Source organism: Pimephales promelas, chromosome 4, assembly GCF_988280905.1.
Source record: "Pimephales promelas chromosome 4, fPimPro1.hap1.1, whole genome shotgun sequence".
Classification (NCBI taxonomy): Eukaryota; Metazoa; Chordata; class Actinopteri; order Cypriniformes; family Leuciscidae; genus Pimephales; species Pimephales promelas.
The window spans coordinates 25,702,737-25,721,300 of record NC_142772.1 but is presented as its reverse complement, the minus strand read 5'-3'; the positions used below and the strand labels follow the sequence as shown (position 1 = coordinate 25,721,300).

At 38.5% G+C, this 18,564-nt stretch overlaps 1 protein-coding gene across 1 annotated transcript in view; it reads left to right on the top strand.

The window, feature by feature from the left end:
- rhobtb4 (Rho related BTB domain containing 4) overlaps positions 1 to 17,409 on the top strand; it is a 38,210-nt gene extending 20,801 nt beyond the window's left edge. Inside the window, exons 8-11 of the mRNA XM_039649927.2 lie at positions 8,629 to 8,779; positions 10,783 to 10,871; positions 11,098 to 11,203; positions 11,638 to 17,409. Coding sequence (XP_039505861.2) covers positions 8,629 to 8,779; positions 10,783 to 10,871; positions 11,098 to 11,203; positions 11,638 to 11,819 — 528 coding nt within the window. The 3' untranslated portion in view covers positions 11,820 to 17,409. The remainder of the gene's footprint in view (positions 1 to 8,628; positions 8,780 to 10,782; positions 10,872 to 11,097; positions 11,204 to 11,637) is intronic.
- The last annotated feature ends 1,155 nt before the right edge of the window (positions 17,410 to 18,564 follow it).

The following is an 18,564-nucleotide window of genomic DNA, read 5'->3' as shown; positions in this document are numbered from 1 at the left end:
TAAGACAAATACACACAAATACAGTGTATTTGGTGGTAGGTATTGTTATTTTTATTTTTTTTTTACTCTCACACCGTGTCTACACCAGATGCAAGTGACGCGATATGACAAAAGCAAATAAAACCCATTATAATTGGTGATGCTGTCTACACTGGATGCAACACGACACAACAAATCCCTAAAACTGATGTCCTTATTTTTGACTTACTCTAAATGCTTGTGATACTTGAGATGAACAAATAGATTTGCAACGGTCGCTTTGTCCGTGACAATTGTCATGTCCAGTGTAGACACTGTGGTAGTATCGACTAGGTACCGGCATTTTTGACGTCATATGGGTTTGATTTAATCGCAAAAGAAAATTGGCTATAATTATTTCACATTTTTAGAGTTTCACCTAAATTTATTTATGGACCCACAAAGTAATGATTAGACTCAGTCACCTTGATCCTACCCTGGAGCTCTGACAGATCCCACTAAAAAAGTGGCACAGGTAGTTAAAACTAGGCCACCTCTATGACAGCCTGACCCACATTGATGCAGCTGCGACAGGCGACCATCTCATCCATATGGATGAATTAACAGCCCTGCAGGACTAAACAGGCCCCTGAGGAAAGTGCTCCAGGCAGACTGATGCCGAGACTGAGAGGAGGTCTTTTGCCAGCGGGAACACACGCTGAGATATATCTGCTCTCTGTCTGCTCCCTTTTATTCAAAAGAGGGTAACTAGAAGGGGTCTAAAAAGATTTATTTGCTGAGATTGAGGTTGTAGACCAACTTTAGGAGTTGCTCTAGTTTTGACATTATTAGTCATATTATTATAGGTTGGCATCAGTTGTAATTGTTTTACTTAATTTTTTTAATCGCTATATGAGTGTCCTTTTAAGAAAGAATGAATTTAAAAAAAAAATCAAAAATAGAGTACAAACATTAATATTATTAAATATTTTTGCCATTTAAAATAACTTCTTTCTATTTGAATATATTTTAAAATGTATTTTATCTCTCTGATGGAAAAGCTGAATTTTCATTGTAATATGCTGATTTGGTGCCCAAGAAACATATCTTGAAAATTTAAAAAAATTATGCTGTTTTATATTTTTGTGGAAATGTGATACTTTTTTTTCAGTATTCTTTGATGAATCGAAAATTGAACAGCATTTATATGACATAGAAATCTTTTGTTAGATTAAATGTCTTTACTCTCCAATTTAATGTGCGCTTGCTAAATAAAAGTATTAATTCCTTTATTGATCGGTGAATATAAGTTTCCAAATTAAAAGGTCTAGAGAGTAAATGGTAGCCATATTTTCCAAGACAAGGTAGATCAGGTACTTTTACTTATTTTGGTTATTTCATTTCCATGTGATATGTACGGAGCCCTGCACAAGATATGTGGAAAAAAATAATTATATCATGGCCACAAGTTAACAATTCATTCCCACGACTTATAGTTTTACCAACTCGTTCCCCCCTGTTTTAGTTTGTTCAATGTGGCCATGATTTACTAAAACAAGAGAACAATTCTTAATTTGTTGTCATGATATATGTTTTGTCCGAATGTTACTGTATGTGTAAGGCTCCATCAAGGTATGATCCATGAGATACTGTCCCTTTAGATTATGCAAAATCTCTTGCCAAAACAAGCTCATATCTGTGTGTGTGTTTCGGCGCATTGCATAGTTTGCATTAACAGGAAGTCCGTTAAACTGCACTTCCTGAAATAAAGGCACAGTCACTTCCTCAGCAACTTCATGTGTAAAGGAAGTTTTAGTTTCTGTTTCATAGTTAATTGGACACTAAGGGGTATTTTTCAGAAATGTTTAAATTAATCGCATGTTAAATTAGCAAATGATATATTCCACAAAGTTTTTCAAAAAGTTACACTTGTTTTCTATGTAATTATTCTGACAGTTTCTGCTTGGCATACATTTAGCTCATATATTTTTCATCCAAAACTATTAAGTCGGGTGTCAAAGGTAAGGTTTCGCTGTATTCCTATCTGAGGCCGATCTCACCCGCACACTCTATCCAGGTCTATCCCGTGCACGCTCTCTGATTTCCTTGGGCTACCGTCTGTCAGCTCAAGTTCTAGAAAGACAAGCTCTCTGAGGGCAGGAACTCGGAACCAAGCTGACCAACACCCGAGGTAGAGAGACAACAGGCTGGGTTATAATTGTCCAGGCCTGCTGGTGAACCGGATCGCCCTGTATAACATTACATGCATTACAGGGAGCTAGATTTACAGCACAAGTACAAACTGATGTGGGAATTGGATGCTGTGTCTGCTTTTCTATCCTGACAGTATTGTCTGAGAGTTTGTCACATAGAGACATAGAGAGCAACACAAGGTGGCCAGAGACAAGTAAAGTTCTTGGTTCTGTTTTGACAAGCTTGCTCTTTGATCAAGCGTTGTATTTTAAGGCCATATATATATATATAATGTGATGCTTCCCCCAAAAATGAAAATTCTCCCATCATTTACATCCTCATGCCGTCCCAGATATGATCTTCTTTTTTCAGATGAACACAAACCGATTTTTAGAAAAATAATCCATTTCTCTGATCCGAACACAATGGTAATCCAAACAACTCGAGCTGATGAATCAATGTCTTCTTTAGCAAACCGGTTTGTTTGTGAAAAATATTAATAAATACTAAGTGATGTGAAAGCAAAGAGGATCACCACTTCTCATTCAAGTTTCACAACACACACCTACATCAAGCATGTATGACGCTGAAAGCGATAGTTTATAAGCACGTTTTGATTCAGAAGACATTGAATTATTAACTGGAGCTGTTTAGATTACCTTCGTGTTCGTTTTCCGTGTCAACTTTGAGGGTTTCATTTGCTTGCATTATATGGACTCACAGAGATGGGACATTTGGGACGGCATAAGGGTGATTGAATGATGAGAGGTTTTAAAGGTGCAATGTGTAAAAATTGAGAGTATCTATTAACAGAAATGCAATATGACATCCATAAATATGTTTTCAGTGGTGTAGGTATAAAGAACTTACTTGTATTTGAAATCTATTTATTACCTTAGAATGAGACATTTATATCTACACAACCGTGAGCACCCCCTTCTATAAAGGTCGACATATTGTGACATCATGTTTCTACCGTAGCCGACAGCGAACAAACAGGGCGCGTTTCGTTCATACCTCGAAAGGGAAGCTGCAGAAACCTAGAAGCTAGCCATAAACACCGTGAGTAGTGACTTTTCCTTGTCAGTGGTGTAAAATATGTAGTTGGATTGTTTCATTTAACTTAGTTCTTCTCCCTCGCTGTGTTATTTGCTATGTGGGGATAAATGTGCTGGTTATGTTCGTGAGACAGCTGATTAGTACTCTTGTCATTGACCACAAAACAGCATTACAGGAATCACCAACCCATCAACCCGGTCGACAAGTCGATCTTGGAAGCATTTTAAGACGATCGCAAAGAGTTTTCAAAATCAGAAAAAAAGCCTATTGTAGTAAATGGTGTCTATGGGATGCGGAGGAGCGCTGTTACAGTCACTTTTACCATGCGCACCTTTGGGCTCATGTGGATGCATCGAGTTTAAACAAGGCTTTACGCTTTAACCAGCTCAGTATAAAGACCCTTGATGCTCACCTGACTATGGCTTTGTAAACTTTATCCATGATGTGGTTTATAATGGACTGTTACTTACTAATTTCTGAGCAGTGGGCTGAGCCATTAGTGTAACTCGCAACCGAACCGCTAGATGTAGCTAAATATCATATCACACACTGCATCTTTAAAGGATTAGTTCACCTTTAAAAAAAAACATTTGCTGATATTTTACTCAGCCCCATGTCATCCAAGATGTCCATGTTTTTTTTTTCTTCAGTTGAAAAGAAATTAAGGATTTATACAGGATTTTTCTCCATATAATGGACTTCAATGGACTCAATCGTTCATTTTGTTAGTTGAATGAATGAAATGACTCATTTTGATGAACGAGTTTGAACAGGAGAGTCACAAACGTGCATCACAGAACAGAGCAATGCGAGCATTTGTGCTTATAAAACTTACAATTTTTATTTATTTTTGAAATTAAATAGATAATACCCTAATTCATTGTCTGGTGTCGTTTAAAGCCCTTTGAAGCTGCACTGAAACTGTCTCTTGGACTTTGAAACTGTTGGAGTCCATTGAAGCCCATTATGTGGAGAAAAATCCTGGAATGTTTTCATCAAAAACCTTAATTTCTTTTCGACTGAAGAAAGAAAGACATTGACATCTTGGATGACATGGGGATGAGTAAATTATCAGCAAAAGTTTTTTTTAAAAGTGAACTACTCCTTTAATGTATCTCTTTGATGTCTATTTTGGTTGACACTAATAGTGATAGTGTTTATATAGTTGGTACAGTAACTTGACAGTGTCCCTCCTCTGGTGCATCTTTCTTGGCTTTATGCAACAATGTTCACTGGGCTTTTTTAAATGCTCCACAATGTAAAAAAAAAAAAATCTATTAATAAAGCCTGTTACATAAATTATAGTAATGATGTGAGGCAAAGAGCAGCCAAACGACTTGTTCTTCATCTCTTCTGGTCTGGCACATTGGCAGTGTTGCGACTGTCTGTAGTGAACACTGTACTATTTTTAGAATGAGGTTTTGAATAGAGCGAGCCCTTGCCACTGTCTGCACGGCAGCCGGTACAGAAGATGTTGTATAACCAGATTTCAAGCCCTTGGAAGACCTCAGGGTGGTAAATCTTTAGAAAGTGTCATTCAGTTGAGTAAAGCCTGATCGTCCACCCGGAAAGTGGATTTTTCAAAGTCTGTGCTCAAATGCTTCTTGTGTAAAGAAATATTGGTGTTACGCCTCGGTTTGGGATGCACAGAGTCAAGAGTTGTCCTTGAATGATCTACCACATGTAAGCTTTACTATTTGTAACCCTGAGTTCAAGGAAGACAATGACTACGTTTACATGCAGCCACTAACCCGATATTAGCAATAACCGAATATGCGCATATCCCAGATTTTAAAAACCCGGTTATGATCCCTGGGGTACTCCTTTTCTAACCCAAATGTTTGGTCATGTAAACACGTATCGGCATATCCCAATCAAAGGGAACATTTATTGGTGTTCTGCGCATGTTCTATTCGCAAGGAATCGTGGTGTTTTGAGTAGAGGAACTTCATGAATGAAGAAGGCCTGCATACAAAAGCCTGCATGCAGTATACCGGAAGTAAACACGAAGTAGAGGTAAACATGGCGAGTTGACACAGTGCACCAAAGCACAAACAAAGGCGATCGCCATCTGCCCCGGACTATTCATTATCCGCATGATGCTGCTGTTGTTTTCTTTGGATACAGGAAGAAGAATCGGAAATGACCCATATTGCGTCTTAAAGTTGTCCGTACGTCCAAACGCTAACCGTGCATCACCGTTTACATCGGGGTATTGCCAATTGATTACAAATTCCATGTATGCAGGAGTAACTCTGGTAACAGGTTATTCCGAATGTTTCAGAAACTCGAATAGTGACCTTAACCTGACCATAACCCGAATATTGACACTTTGTAAACGTAGTCAATGATGGAGGTAATACCACAAGGTTTATTAGATGGATATTATTACAAAAATAATAGCCAACATGCTAAACAGCGTTCAAACATAACACAAACAAAGAACTGAACACTACAGCTGGAACAACTACAGAGAAGATTAACTTAAAGAAGAACAGCTGTGAAGATGAGTGTTAGTGTCCATGGTGACTGATGAGTGGTGAGTGAAAACCAAAACAAACTGAACATGACGGTGACACTATTGTAGTCCATGCTCAGAAATATGTCTCAAGGTTTTTGAGGTTTGGCAGCACATACGTATTACTGAAGACAACTTTAAAAATCCATACAACGTCTGCACTGCAGTGTTATTTATAGGTCTTTTATGTCTTATGCATCACATGAAACTCAATGTGAGGTCAGGAGCCGTTCTGTTTTGAACATGTTGCTTTTTAAGGCAGGCTGTGTTTGAATATATATGGGAGACGCTCAGGTGTCAGAATTCCTTTCAGCAATATCATACTTCTGAGTGTGATTAGCACAAGCCCAAGCGAAGCTCAAATGTGAGAAACTGTCACATTTTACCCATGAGACAAAGAGGAAATGAAAATTTAGACGATGTAGGCGGAGGCTGTGGTTTCGGGCACCGCTGTTGTGAGTTGATGAGGATTCTGGTTGTTTTTTGTAGGTGACCACTTCCTCCATAATGCACATTGCCCTGGGTCTTGACCTCTTTTTCTTCTCAAGGTAGTTTTTATGTAGTGTCTTTTTTTTTTTCTTTTCAATTCTTTTTCTTCCAAGGAACAACAAACTAGACCAATTAATCGGTCTACCTCTACCCTTATGTCGTTTTAAAACATTTTAAATCCTGCATTAACTTTTCATTTGGTATTATGATACATTATTTTGATACGTTATTTATTAATTTAGATTATCTATTTTTTTTTTAACCTGCAATATGCTCTTTAACAGGCGTCTGCGTCTTTTAAGTCTACCCTTTAGCCATAATGAGAGGTCATATTCACACTGACATTCTGTTAATTGGCTTTGAGACAGACAGGTGAAGGGCACCCCTAGGCTTCTGAAGTACCGCTGAGTGTCATCTTGTTACCCCCCCCCCCCCCCTACCCCCACCCCCCCAACGTACCCTCTCTGACCTAGAATCTGTGTCGATTTACAGCCGCCATTCCCACCAACTCCTACTCTTGTGGTGGAAGCAGTTCAGATTTTGTTTTGACAGTTGTTGTGGTTTGATGCATTTTGAATCTTGCACTTGTTTTTGTTTAATTCACAACACAGTGCAGTTTAGAGTAAGTGGAGACATTTTGTCATTTCTTAATTGGATGTACATGTTATGTACATGTTGAGGACTATTTTTAGAGGACAAACCCTACACAAGTGCCAGTGGTTTCCAGGTTGCTACAAACATCTGCGCCATATAAGTGTTCAATCCTCAAACAGGGTAACTGCAGAGGCAATTAAATCCTCTCCATCCTGTCCTAATTCACAGAGGAACAACTGCTTAGTCTGAGCATGACAACAGCATTAGGAGAAGGTTGCCATGGATTGATTTATAGGCCCGGCACTTTCCTCTTTGTGTCCCTGCTGAAAGCTCTTCCTTAATTCCTTTCCTGTTTCTTGGAGCTGAAAGAATAAGCATGACTTTGTTTGCTCTTTACCCTTTTTGGTGTATGTGATTTTGGATAGGAATGGTGTTGGATGTGGGAAATTGTTATGTTGTGTTATTTATGCCCCTAAATCTACCATAATAGTACAATGGTGCCAAAATTGCAACTTTGTATGAAGGATGAGCAAAGTGGTCCCACCATCGAGATTCATTTTTGAATTGCAGTGCTCTTCAAAAGTTTGGGTTAGTAAGATTTTGAAGAAGTTTTTGAAAGAAGTCTCTTGAATTTGATCAACAATACAGTAAAAACAGTAATACTGTGAAATGTTATAATAATATAATTCAATATAACTATAATTGAATAACTGTTTTCTGTTTTATTATGTTTTAAAATGTTATTTATTATTGTGAGGACAAAGCTGATTATTCAGCATCATTACTCCAGTCTTCAGTGTCACATGATCCTTCAGAAATCATACTAATATGCTGACTTGCTGCTCAAGAAACATTTATCATTATTAAAGCAGTTGTTGAAAACAAGCTGTGCTGCTTAATATTTTTGTGAAAATCTTGATTTTTTTTTTTATTTTTTTATTCTTAGGATTCATTTATATATCGAAAGTTAAAAGATTTGTTTCCCTTTTTGTTATAATGAAAAATTTGATCAATTTAATGTGTCTTTGTTGAATAAAAGTTCGACAAATCTCACTAACCCCAAACTTTTAAAATGTAGTGTGGGCTTGTACCATGATATACATCCATTCACTAAAAGCAGAACAATAGTCTTTTTTTTTAAGTTAAATTGGGGCACCGGGTGGCTATTTTAAATATGATGACAAAATGTGTCATATCAGTATACAGGAGATAAAACTTACTGAATGTTGCGAATTATCCTGTGTTCACAGTTTACGTGACGACAGTCTCTCCTGTAGGCTGGTTTGTTGGCTCTTGTTTATGCAGAGGCCAGGTTTCCCGTAGCGACAAGCCCACAGAGTTATTTTTCCACAGCTTTAAGCTGAGACTGTCAACGGTTTCACACAGTGCTTTAATCTCCTGAAGGATGAAAGACCCCTTGTGGAGGCCGCTGCCCTCACCCTTCTATCCCTTTCCCAAGGCCCTTTCCTCCACTAGCCTTCCTGGACAAATACATCCCTTTCTAACTGCTTTTTTGGCCACGCCGGGTCCTGCCATGTCAACAAGAAGGCCTCCTCTAATGGTCAGCTGCCAGGACCATGCAGGTCTCAATAGGGGAGAGGTGTGGAGCAGATTGTTTCATCCCTGGATCGATCTGCTTCCCAAGTTTCCATGTCCTAGAGATGAGCTATGAATAAACATCCCTCAGCGTGGGTTATGAAATCTGTTTCCACAAACTTTTCTCAACGTGGGCTTTTGTTAATAACTGTGAACTTGGAATATTTAGGGTGTTTTTTGCAAACCCACATGTCTTTTTCTTTCTTTGTTTCTATTTTCAGGTGTCAATCCCCAACACCAGTTGTGCCTGCATGAGAGCCGTTCTGGAGTTTCTCTACTGTGGTGTATTGACACCATGCCCTGAACTGGAGCCAATGGACCTCATAATACTAGCTAACCGCCTCTGTCTTCCCCGCCTTGTAGCTCTAACAGGTAATGGCTCTATGTTTACCTGAAGGCAGACGGTGTACCTTGAAAAAACACTGTATAATGCTGTGTTAATGGGCCTGGCAGACTGATCTCATGAAATGGCGTATATATAACACGCCAATTCGTATTTCCATTTTTGGCGTGCTATCAACATGCATAATCGCTTTTCAGCGTGTTTATGAACGCCGTTGACTAAACGTTACATTACTGTATATATAAATATATGACCTACCCCAACCCCGACCCGTCGCTGGGGTTAAACCCCATCCTAGTAAAAAAAATATCACTCCCCAGATGTAGATCTACATTTTGCTTCATTTCGCTCGGACATTTAACGGCGTGTACATGCATGCGGAATCACTCGGACATTTAACGGCGTAGACTTACACGCGTATCAAAATGCGTATAGATAACACGCCACTTGATTTGAAAGTGGAGTGTATGTTTACGCAAAAGTCATGATGTCATGTTGGGCCTGGGGAGGAAGATCTTGATTTTTTTCACACAACTCTTTGAGCATGAACTAAAATGCTGGTTAATATTAAAAATGATTTAAGCATTCAAACTTGAAAAAGTGAATGAATAAATAAGGATTATCTACAGCTAAACAATACTAGTGAAAAAAACCTATGCCAAAATGTATTTAAAATATATATTTTTCATATTAGATATACTACAAATCCATTAACATATTTACTGACATATCGCTTGAGACTGGCTGAAATAAATATTATAATTTGGAGTACTTTTTTATTGCACAATGCACATTTATTAATATTAAGCCGAAATGTTTTAATATCACTATTAGTAAGGATAGTATGATCTATGTAATATAATGTAATTCTTTAAATGCAAGATATTTAAAGTGTACATATTGCAATAGTTCCACTTTTTCATAATCAAATATACTTTAGTTATCCAGAAATAGTGCTGAGGTCCATCTAAGGATATTCTTAAGTGGATTACGTACAAAATTAGTTGTTCCAATTTAGCAGACTTTAAAGGTTGGATCAGTAGTTTTTGAAATATGCTGTTGGTCAATGTTGATATTTGAAATCAACCCAAACAAACACACCCCTTCTTCATTGCTCCATTTCCAAAACTCACAATCCAGTCATACCAGCCCTGCTCAGAGTCGGTCTCAAACCCCGAGTCGAGTGCACTAACAATGGCTTTAACTAGCACTCATCTACTGTCCTCCATTACGCAAGCAATCTAAGAGAGGATATCGGAAGCACATCGGAATAATGCTTCACGAAAACTAAAGTGCAGATCGAATGACCAGGAAGCACAAAATATGTGCGGTACACAATAGTAATTACAAGAGTTGGTTGTTAGATGCCAACAGCACAGCAGGTCCAGACACACAATGACACTCAAACCCAGTGTTGCTCACGTGTGGACCCAAGCACTGTCAGCATCTGTTTTCAGGCCTTCCCACTTAGCTCTCTCCAGCGCTGGACAGCCTTTCTAATATTAACACTGTTCCTAAAGCTCTTGCCCTGACATACCCCTTTATTTTCCAGTGATTTCCTCTAAGCTTTTTCTCTTTTGTTTTGTGTCTCATCTCTATTTCTGCAGTCTTTCTTCAGTTCAAATCTCCCTCGTGATCGTTCTCTCTCCTCCACCGTCATATGCCCCCTAATGCTGATTGGCTGACATGTTTGTTGTTGTGTCAGACCGACTATCATCCAAACAGCATATTTTAAAAACCACCTTTAGGAATATCAATTTAGTATACTAAAAGTACAATTGCAGGGTATATTCAGTACATAAATATGTAAATGTATTTTGTACTATACTTAATTTTTAAATATATTTTGGATATTTATTTTTCACTATAGGGATAGAATGTATTATTTGTTAAAGGTGAAGGTGAAAAATTTTTCACTGTTGACGTTTTTGTTGTTATGGAGTACCCCCCACCCCTCGTCAAACTATTAACCATTAAGCCTCACGGCTGACATATTAACACTTGTTGTGTGCTGTTTTGCCATGGTCTACAGAGCAACATGCCATTGAGGATCTGTTGCTGTTGTCCGTTAAAGGGGTGGACATTGATGGACATGTGCTGGCCTATCTGGAGATGGCTCAGGTAACATTAATAAAGATGAAAAAACAAAGCCTTTAATAGAATCTAAAGAACACTGAGTAATTAAGTGGCAATATAACCATTGGAGCACATTACAGAATTACCATTCATTCATAGCAGCCTACTTTATTCTAGTTCAAAGCATGAACACACTTTGCTTTTCAAATGAGCCTCATTGAGAGAAATCCCACTGTGCCAAATTGACAATTCTGTTTTCTGTCTGCTTTAGTTCCACAATGCCAAACAGCTCTCTGCCTGGTGTCTGCATCACATCTGCACCAACTACAATAGTGTTTGTCGCAAGTTCCCTAAAGACATGAAGACCATGTCTCCTGGTAAGGGTCAACATTTTTTTTATTTATTATTATGTATAAATGAATAAAAAATAAAAAATCAGCAAGGACACATTAAGTCGATCAAAAATGACAGTATTATAATGGCAATGCAAAAAAAACTATAAACTAAATCTATCAAAACAAAAAATCAGATTTATTTATTACATAAGACATACTCTATATGAATAAAAAACTATTTGTCACTGGGATAACTTTTTAAACCATAAATCTATACAAAAAAAAAAAAACACAGTTTGGAAAAAGTTATTTCTTTAACCATAAACCTAGCTAAATTATGTCTCCGAATACAACACACAGCATCTAGCTATGTTGTTTTAAGGTTGTTGCAAGGATCTTTTAGATATTTTTACTGAAAAAAAACAAACAAATACTGGACTAGAAAGTGATTTTCATCTTCTCATTGGTTGTTCCAGAAAATCAGAAACACTTTGAGAAGCATCGCTGGCCCCCTGTTTGGTTCCTGAAGGAGGAAGACCGCTACCTCCGTTCTCAAAAAGAGCGAGAGCGCGAGGAAGAGATTCTACGCAAGCAGCACACCAAACGGGGCTGGTGCTTCTGGAGACATCCATCCTCTTCAGCACCCCACATTTCCTGAGGGTCTGCCTCCATCCATCCATTCAAACCCCCAATACCCCTCACCCTCATTTCAGTCCAGAGGCATGTAGCCAAGCCTGAGGAGCCCTGTTTTTGCTTCAGTGCGTCCGTCCCGACTGCTGGAAGCCGGGGGCCTCTTTGCCTCTGAGCTTTTGTCTTCCCTCCCTGTGCCAGGCCTTAGCGGGATGCCGGCATTAAACGTCATTAAACGGGAGAAGGCTTGAAGAAAGTCTTAAATCTTTCTCACACTAAATGTTACGTGTTCTGCCGTGCGAATGCAACAGATCTTGTCGGAGCATCATATAGGGAACGGCATCATTGCAATGACCTGCTTTCGCCTCTTAAGACTGTTATTGTTATACCAGACCGCCCGCACACACACACACATGCGCACACCGTCTGAGCGCTGGCGCCCGGGCACACGGATGCTGCATGGTGGTGCTGTGTTGAGCTTTTCTCCGTGAGACCTATTTCTGGGAAAACCGTCATGTCCAATACCTACAAGCTGAAACATAGCTTAGCTTTGAATACAACTAGCAACTAAAATGGCGGCAGGGATATATACATTGTTGTTGTGGTTGTTAAAATAAAGGGGTGGTAATTGTCCCCGCCTTCATTATCAGTAACAAATTCTCCATTTTGGATCTTCCATAGCCCCATATTGGCTCTGAATACCAATTGCGTTGCCTACTGAAGAACTATTTTTCAAATCACTTTTCCTGTCACTAACTTTGTTTATGTGATAGAACAGAATGTGTGGGTAGTTCAGGTCTGTCGCTCACAAAAAGGCTCTAGGACAGCACCAAAGACCGACAGGCTAGTCTTTCAAACACAAACGCCTTACCAAAATCTGCTGAAATGAAAACTTGACAGCAAGTAAACTAAGAAATTAGGGCTATTTTTACCACTGCCAGGAGAGTATTAAAAGTCACAGCTGTTAGATGACATTCTGTTCCATTGAGTTTTGTGAAATGACCACTAGCAAGCTCTTCAACTTGCTTGCCTTTCACCTCCACCACTGGGGGGCGCCCATGCCTTCTGCGTTTACCCTGCTTTAGAAAGTATTAGCTACTCATTTGTTTGTCAATTCCGGGTGAGATCTTCACATCCTTGTGAAATACACTCGTTTTTGTAGCACTAATTCATTCTTGGCTATTGGCGAACCAAAAAGTACGTTGCGCTGCAAAAAACATGAGGCCAAGGCACTCAAGAATGTAGAAAAAAAAAATCTAAAAAGCCTTTATTTAACTTGCGCTGTTTCTTATTCCTTCACAGCTCCCTTCTGTTATTCCTCTGCTCCTCTACCTCTGCAGTTTGCCAATCTATCTGTCTACTTCCTGTAATGTTTGATGCATTGAAATGTGACGCTTCACTTTGCGCTTTACACATGCAGATAAAATTGGTGCTCGGTCAGGATTAGCCTGCTCAATGTCACAGCTTTCAACCACTAACACATTAGCTCTTTAAGGGACGGTCATACTTGACTTTGAGCAACCACAATTCGATACGTCACACGCGTGCGTCTATACAACGTACAACAAATAATAATAAATCTAAAATGTAAAGATATACAATCTACTCCACTTTCTTTTAAATTTTGGAAGGTCAGAGTTCACCAAATTTGAATTTTGGGAAGCAGTGAAACACAAAACTTGTGTCTCCAGCATTCACATCAGTATGACTGGAAGTGTAGTGTGACCGCCCCTTTACACAATTTTACCTGTTTTGACACACTTCCCGACATAATTATCCCGACTTAAGCTGTAAATCAAAAGTGTATCTTCCTTTTTTGATCAAAAAGCTTTCAAAATGTCAAGCTTGTTCTTCATGCAAACAGGTTTTGTGGTTAAACTGACAGTTTGGTTCCTGCTTTCAGATCATTAGCATCCGACTCCCTTTCGTCTGAAAACATGAGTGCCTATGACCATGTTACACTTTCCCTTCTACATTCAAGTATTTTCCGGTGAAGCATGTTTGTTTTGCCTGTTTCGTGCCTTTTTAACAAAAGTGTTATTAATAGCTACTTTGGGAGTGAATGAGAAATCAGTGACATTTTAAGGTTTCTATGCCACCCTTTTTCTATTTCTGGCTTTGCTTCCTCAAGGCTGCACCGTGCTTTTCACACCAGACGAGCTGAAATCATCAACAGCTACAAAAATAGATGCGCAGAGCCAATGCGCTCAGACAGGCCGATCTGCTCACAAATAATAAATAAATTACAAAAGAATAGGGAAAAGAGAGCCGTCGCTTACTATCTATATGCTATCTTTTTGACAATCACCTGTAAGGGAATGATAATAGGTTCATCCCTTTGATTTTGCCAAGACAGACATGTTCCTGGATCTATAATCCTGGAACAACATTCCTGTCCACAAAAAACGTAGTCCTAACCCTACCCATAACTTATCCCTAAAATCAGAGGGGAACGATAGGTGAGTAACGCTCATTTTGAACCACCTAAACCTTACATAAACTGTAAACCTGTCCCTCAAATCTGATTGGTTGATTAGAAGGTTGTTCTAGTGGCGTTACTAGAGCCCCTAAAGGGACATGGTGAAGAAAAGAAAAAGGAGATGGGAGGAAAAATTATTTGGCAGTGCTGTTGCGTTCTCTCGCAAATGTTTTGCGTTCCCCTGGGAAATGTTGCGTTCACTCGCAATATGGTTGCGTTCCCCCGAGAAACTTTGCGTTTACTTGGTTAAAGTCAAATTTGACAAATCTTCTTTTCATATGTAATATTGTAGTGTTTATTATAAATGATTTCTCTGTGCACTTTTAAAAATTCATGTACCCTTATAATCTTTAATCAAATACATTACCCTGCCCTCCCCCATCGAAACGACCTCTCTTCTATTTTGTTCACGTGGAATGGCGAAAGCGTGCGGCTATCGGTGCATCGCCTCTCAGAGAATCGCATTCAAATCTGCCTCCATTTTGTTTGCAACGCCCAATCTCCAATGATCCAATCAGTTCCCGAAGGACAAAATCAAGCCCTGCCCTACATTTTTTTTTTTTTTTCTAATTCAGAATCATTTCACTCGGATATACTTCACGACAAGGAAAAAATGACAATCTCAACTTCTGTTTCACGCCGACTTTAACCTTCTAGTAACGCCACTTGTGCAGTATTTATTAGTGGAAGTAAATGACAAATAAATGAATGTTTAGAGATTCCACTATACCTAAAAGCTTTATAGTTAGTAAAACAATGAATGTATGACCTTACTGTGTATTTGCAGACTGGCTCTGCGATGAATTATGATCACAGCTTTTCTGTCTGTTAAAAAACATCACCCCAGATGAGCGCTTCGAGAACACTACAAACATCGGCATTGTTTATTGGGATTGAAAGCATTGGTGATTTCAGGCTTGTTAGCACTTTTTTTTTTGTTCTTTGACTTTGCTTTTGCACCTTTTTTATTTATTCTGCCTTTGATGTGCATGGCATTGACTGTTTCTAAACTATTGCTTTTTAAAACAATTTTGTAGCATAGAACGGTTTCTTCCATTAAACGGTGCTCCTTACGTATTTTGATCCCTCATACTTGCTATAGGATTATGTCGATTAAGTCTTGGTACCTTGTGCTTTAATCAAATATGCCTTCGTTAACTTTGACGTATGTTTTTGTAATAATTAAGAGTTGTTTTTGATTTCATACAGATAGTATTCGAAAAGGTCAATTTGCCTGTAAAAGGATTGTTCAGCCCAAATGCAAATTCTGTCATTTACGGTTTTGTCTGTGTGATGAAAGTCAGTGACATCCAGAACAGCTCAACTCAACTTTATTGTATTGACAAAACGAAATATATTTTGTGTTCCACAGAAGAAAAAAAGTTTGGACCGACATGACAGAATGTTGCTTTTTGGGTGAACCGTGCCTTTTAAAGTGAGAGATTGGTTCAGGCTCTAACAAAATGAAAGATCCCTGCTTACAGTATAACCGCTTGTTAAATATATGCACTTTATCTACAAATTTGATACAGACAATGTTTTTTGTCTGTTTACTTTCACTTTTCACTTGACTGAGTGACACTGTACAGTATTTATCGGTGCACGTTTACAGGTAAGATGTGCATGCGAATGGTAGGCCTATAAGCGCGAACTTGTATGTAATTATAAATAACTGTAGCTCTCATTACTAAGGAATTATCATGCACTTTTGACTTGATGAAAGAGAAACTAGCCCTGATTGCAAAAGTCCATCCATAACTCTCACAGATTATTTAGCCTAAATGTTTATCATGTTCATTTAACAACACATTGTACGGTAGTTCTGTTTATTAGCAGTACAGCAAAGAAACAGAAAAATGAGAACGCTTGATAATTGTGGTTTATTCTTGTGTTACCGTGCCTTTAATTGGGGAAAAAAAATCTTTCTGAAGAGAGGTCACTGCCTTTAGTTTTTAATAAGGTAATTGTAGTACACACACACACACACACTTCAGCTGACAGCCAGCAGACCACTGTATTGCTCCTTCTGCATGCCTGTGGCCAGCATGTAGCAATACCCTCTGTTCTTCGAATGCTGTGAAATATTTTCATCCCTCTTTGGTTGTGCTGAGCTGAGTGGAAATCATGCTTGTTGTGAGCAGTGATCATACTGGTTTGGATGAGAGTGTGAGTGTAAACACGTGCACATTAACAAAGTCAGAGGCACACTTGCGCCCTCTACAGTCAGCAGAAGTTTTGTTTTTGTTTTTACCTGGCTATGGGTAATATAAATTAATGTAGGGCAGGGGGAAATGTGACATGTTACGCAATATGCTCTTTGGAATATGATTTTGTTTTGAGTGCATTTTTGTAACATATTAATAATAATACCAGAAAGCAGTAATGATTCAATGATTGTCTCTGATTTTTGTTTTGTTTTTTACTGAAAGCTCTCACATTTTGTATTAAACTGGAACAGTTAACCACATCTTAATGCTTGTAAAATTAATAATCTGACCTCAGGTCATAGGCAGAGACCACTTCAAGCCCTTGTTAGTTTCTGTGTTTGGTTTCAACAAAAGGGCCGTATTACTTCTCTGAACAACGTCTGTCAGTTATAGTGGAGCACTTGCATTCCCTTTGGCAGATGCTGTCTCTCTTTCCAATTGTGTGGTGAGGTGAACTGTCTAAGTGGTCTTTGCCATTTTTATTGTCTTCTTGAGGTGAGGTATAGGTGTTCGGCTGACCCTTCCCTTGACCTCTCTTCCTCTTTTAAATCTGTGACTATTTAAAGCTGTTTTGCACTTTGTGGTTTTCTTTTTAACTTCATGGTTTGATTAATTATTGTTCCTGTCCTAAACCGAAAAGTTTCTGATTCTGTAATTATTGTCCTTGTTGTGAACCAGAAAAGCACACACACTCACACCATAAAAAAAACAAAAACTCCTAAGGGCTTTTAATATACAAAATCAGAATGTTTTTGCTGCTGTTGCAAAAAAAAAAAAAAAAAAAAAAATAGAAAAAAAAGAAAAGAAACCGTTTTACTGAATCATTTGTAATATTTTTGAACAACTGTGATTTGTACAAAATGTGATTTGTACAAATCTGTTTCAGTATTATAATGTTTGCTTGGCTTTTAATAAAACTTAACTGAACTCTTTGAAGTCATTATTTTTGTGTGTGTTTTTTATGTTTAGAACATTGACTATTTTAGCATCTTAGCATCTTTTTAATATAAAAATGATTTTCATATTTGATCTTACTGTTCTCTGGCTTGCATATTCAGTCAGGAAAATAAGTTTGCAAGTTCTCCCATTTAAAAATCATGGAGGGGTCTGAAATTGTCATCGTAGGTGCATGTCCACCACTGTGAGAGACATAATGTTGCATTAAAAAAAATAATAATCCAGAAATCACAATATATGATTTTTTTTTTTTTTTTTTTTTTTTTTACTATTTATTTGTATGATACAACTGCAAATAAGTATTTGAACACTTGTCTTGCTAGAATTCTGACCCTCAAAGACCCGTTAGGCCATGTTTACACGGAAACGATTCTGAAGAGAAAACACAAAAGTGGCGGTGGGTTATCACTTTTTATTCTGCGTTTAGACGGGCGTTTTGGGTGGGAAATCCGCGTGCATAAGGTGACGCAAAAGAGTGTGAAATTCGATGTAGTATGCACTTCAGGCAGCTAGGTGTGCATACTACAACAACACCAAGTCCATGCGCCTGCGTACAACCTTCACTGTCAAGCAGACTTTTGCGTTTTTACCCTTTGCACCTGTTTGAGGTTGTTAGCTGCATAAAGACACCTGTCCACCCCATCCAATCAGTAAGAATCCAACTACTAACATGGCCAAGACCAAAGAGCTGTCCAAAGACACCAGAGACAAAATTGTAGCTACTCCTCCACAAGGCTGGAAAGGCTAAGGGGAAATTGCCAAGCAGCTTGGTGAAAAAAGGTCCACTATTGGAGCAATCATTAGAAAATGGAAGAAGCTAAACATGACTGTCAATCTCCCTTTGGGGCTCCATGCAAGATCTTACCTCGTGGCGTCTCAATGATCCTAAGAAAGGTGAGAAATCATCCCAGAACTACACGGGAGGAGCTGGTCAATGACCTGAAAAGAGCTGGGACACCGTTTCCAAGGTTACTGTTGGTCATACACTAAGACGTCGTCGTTTGAAATCATGCATGGTACGGAAGGTTCCCCTGCTTTTAAACCAGCACAATGTCAAAGTCCGTCTTAAGTTTGCCAATGACCCTTTGGATGATCCAGAGGAGTCATGGGAGAAAGTCATGTGGTCAGAT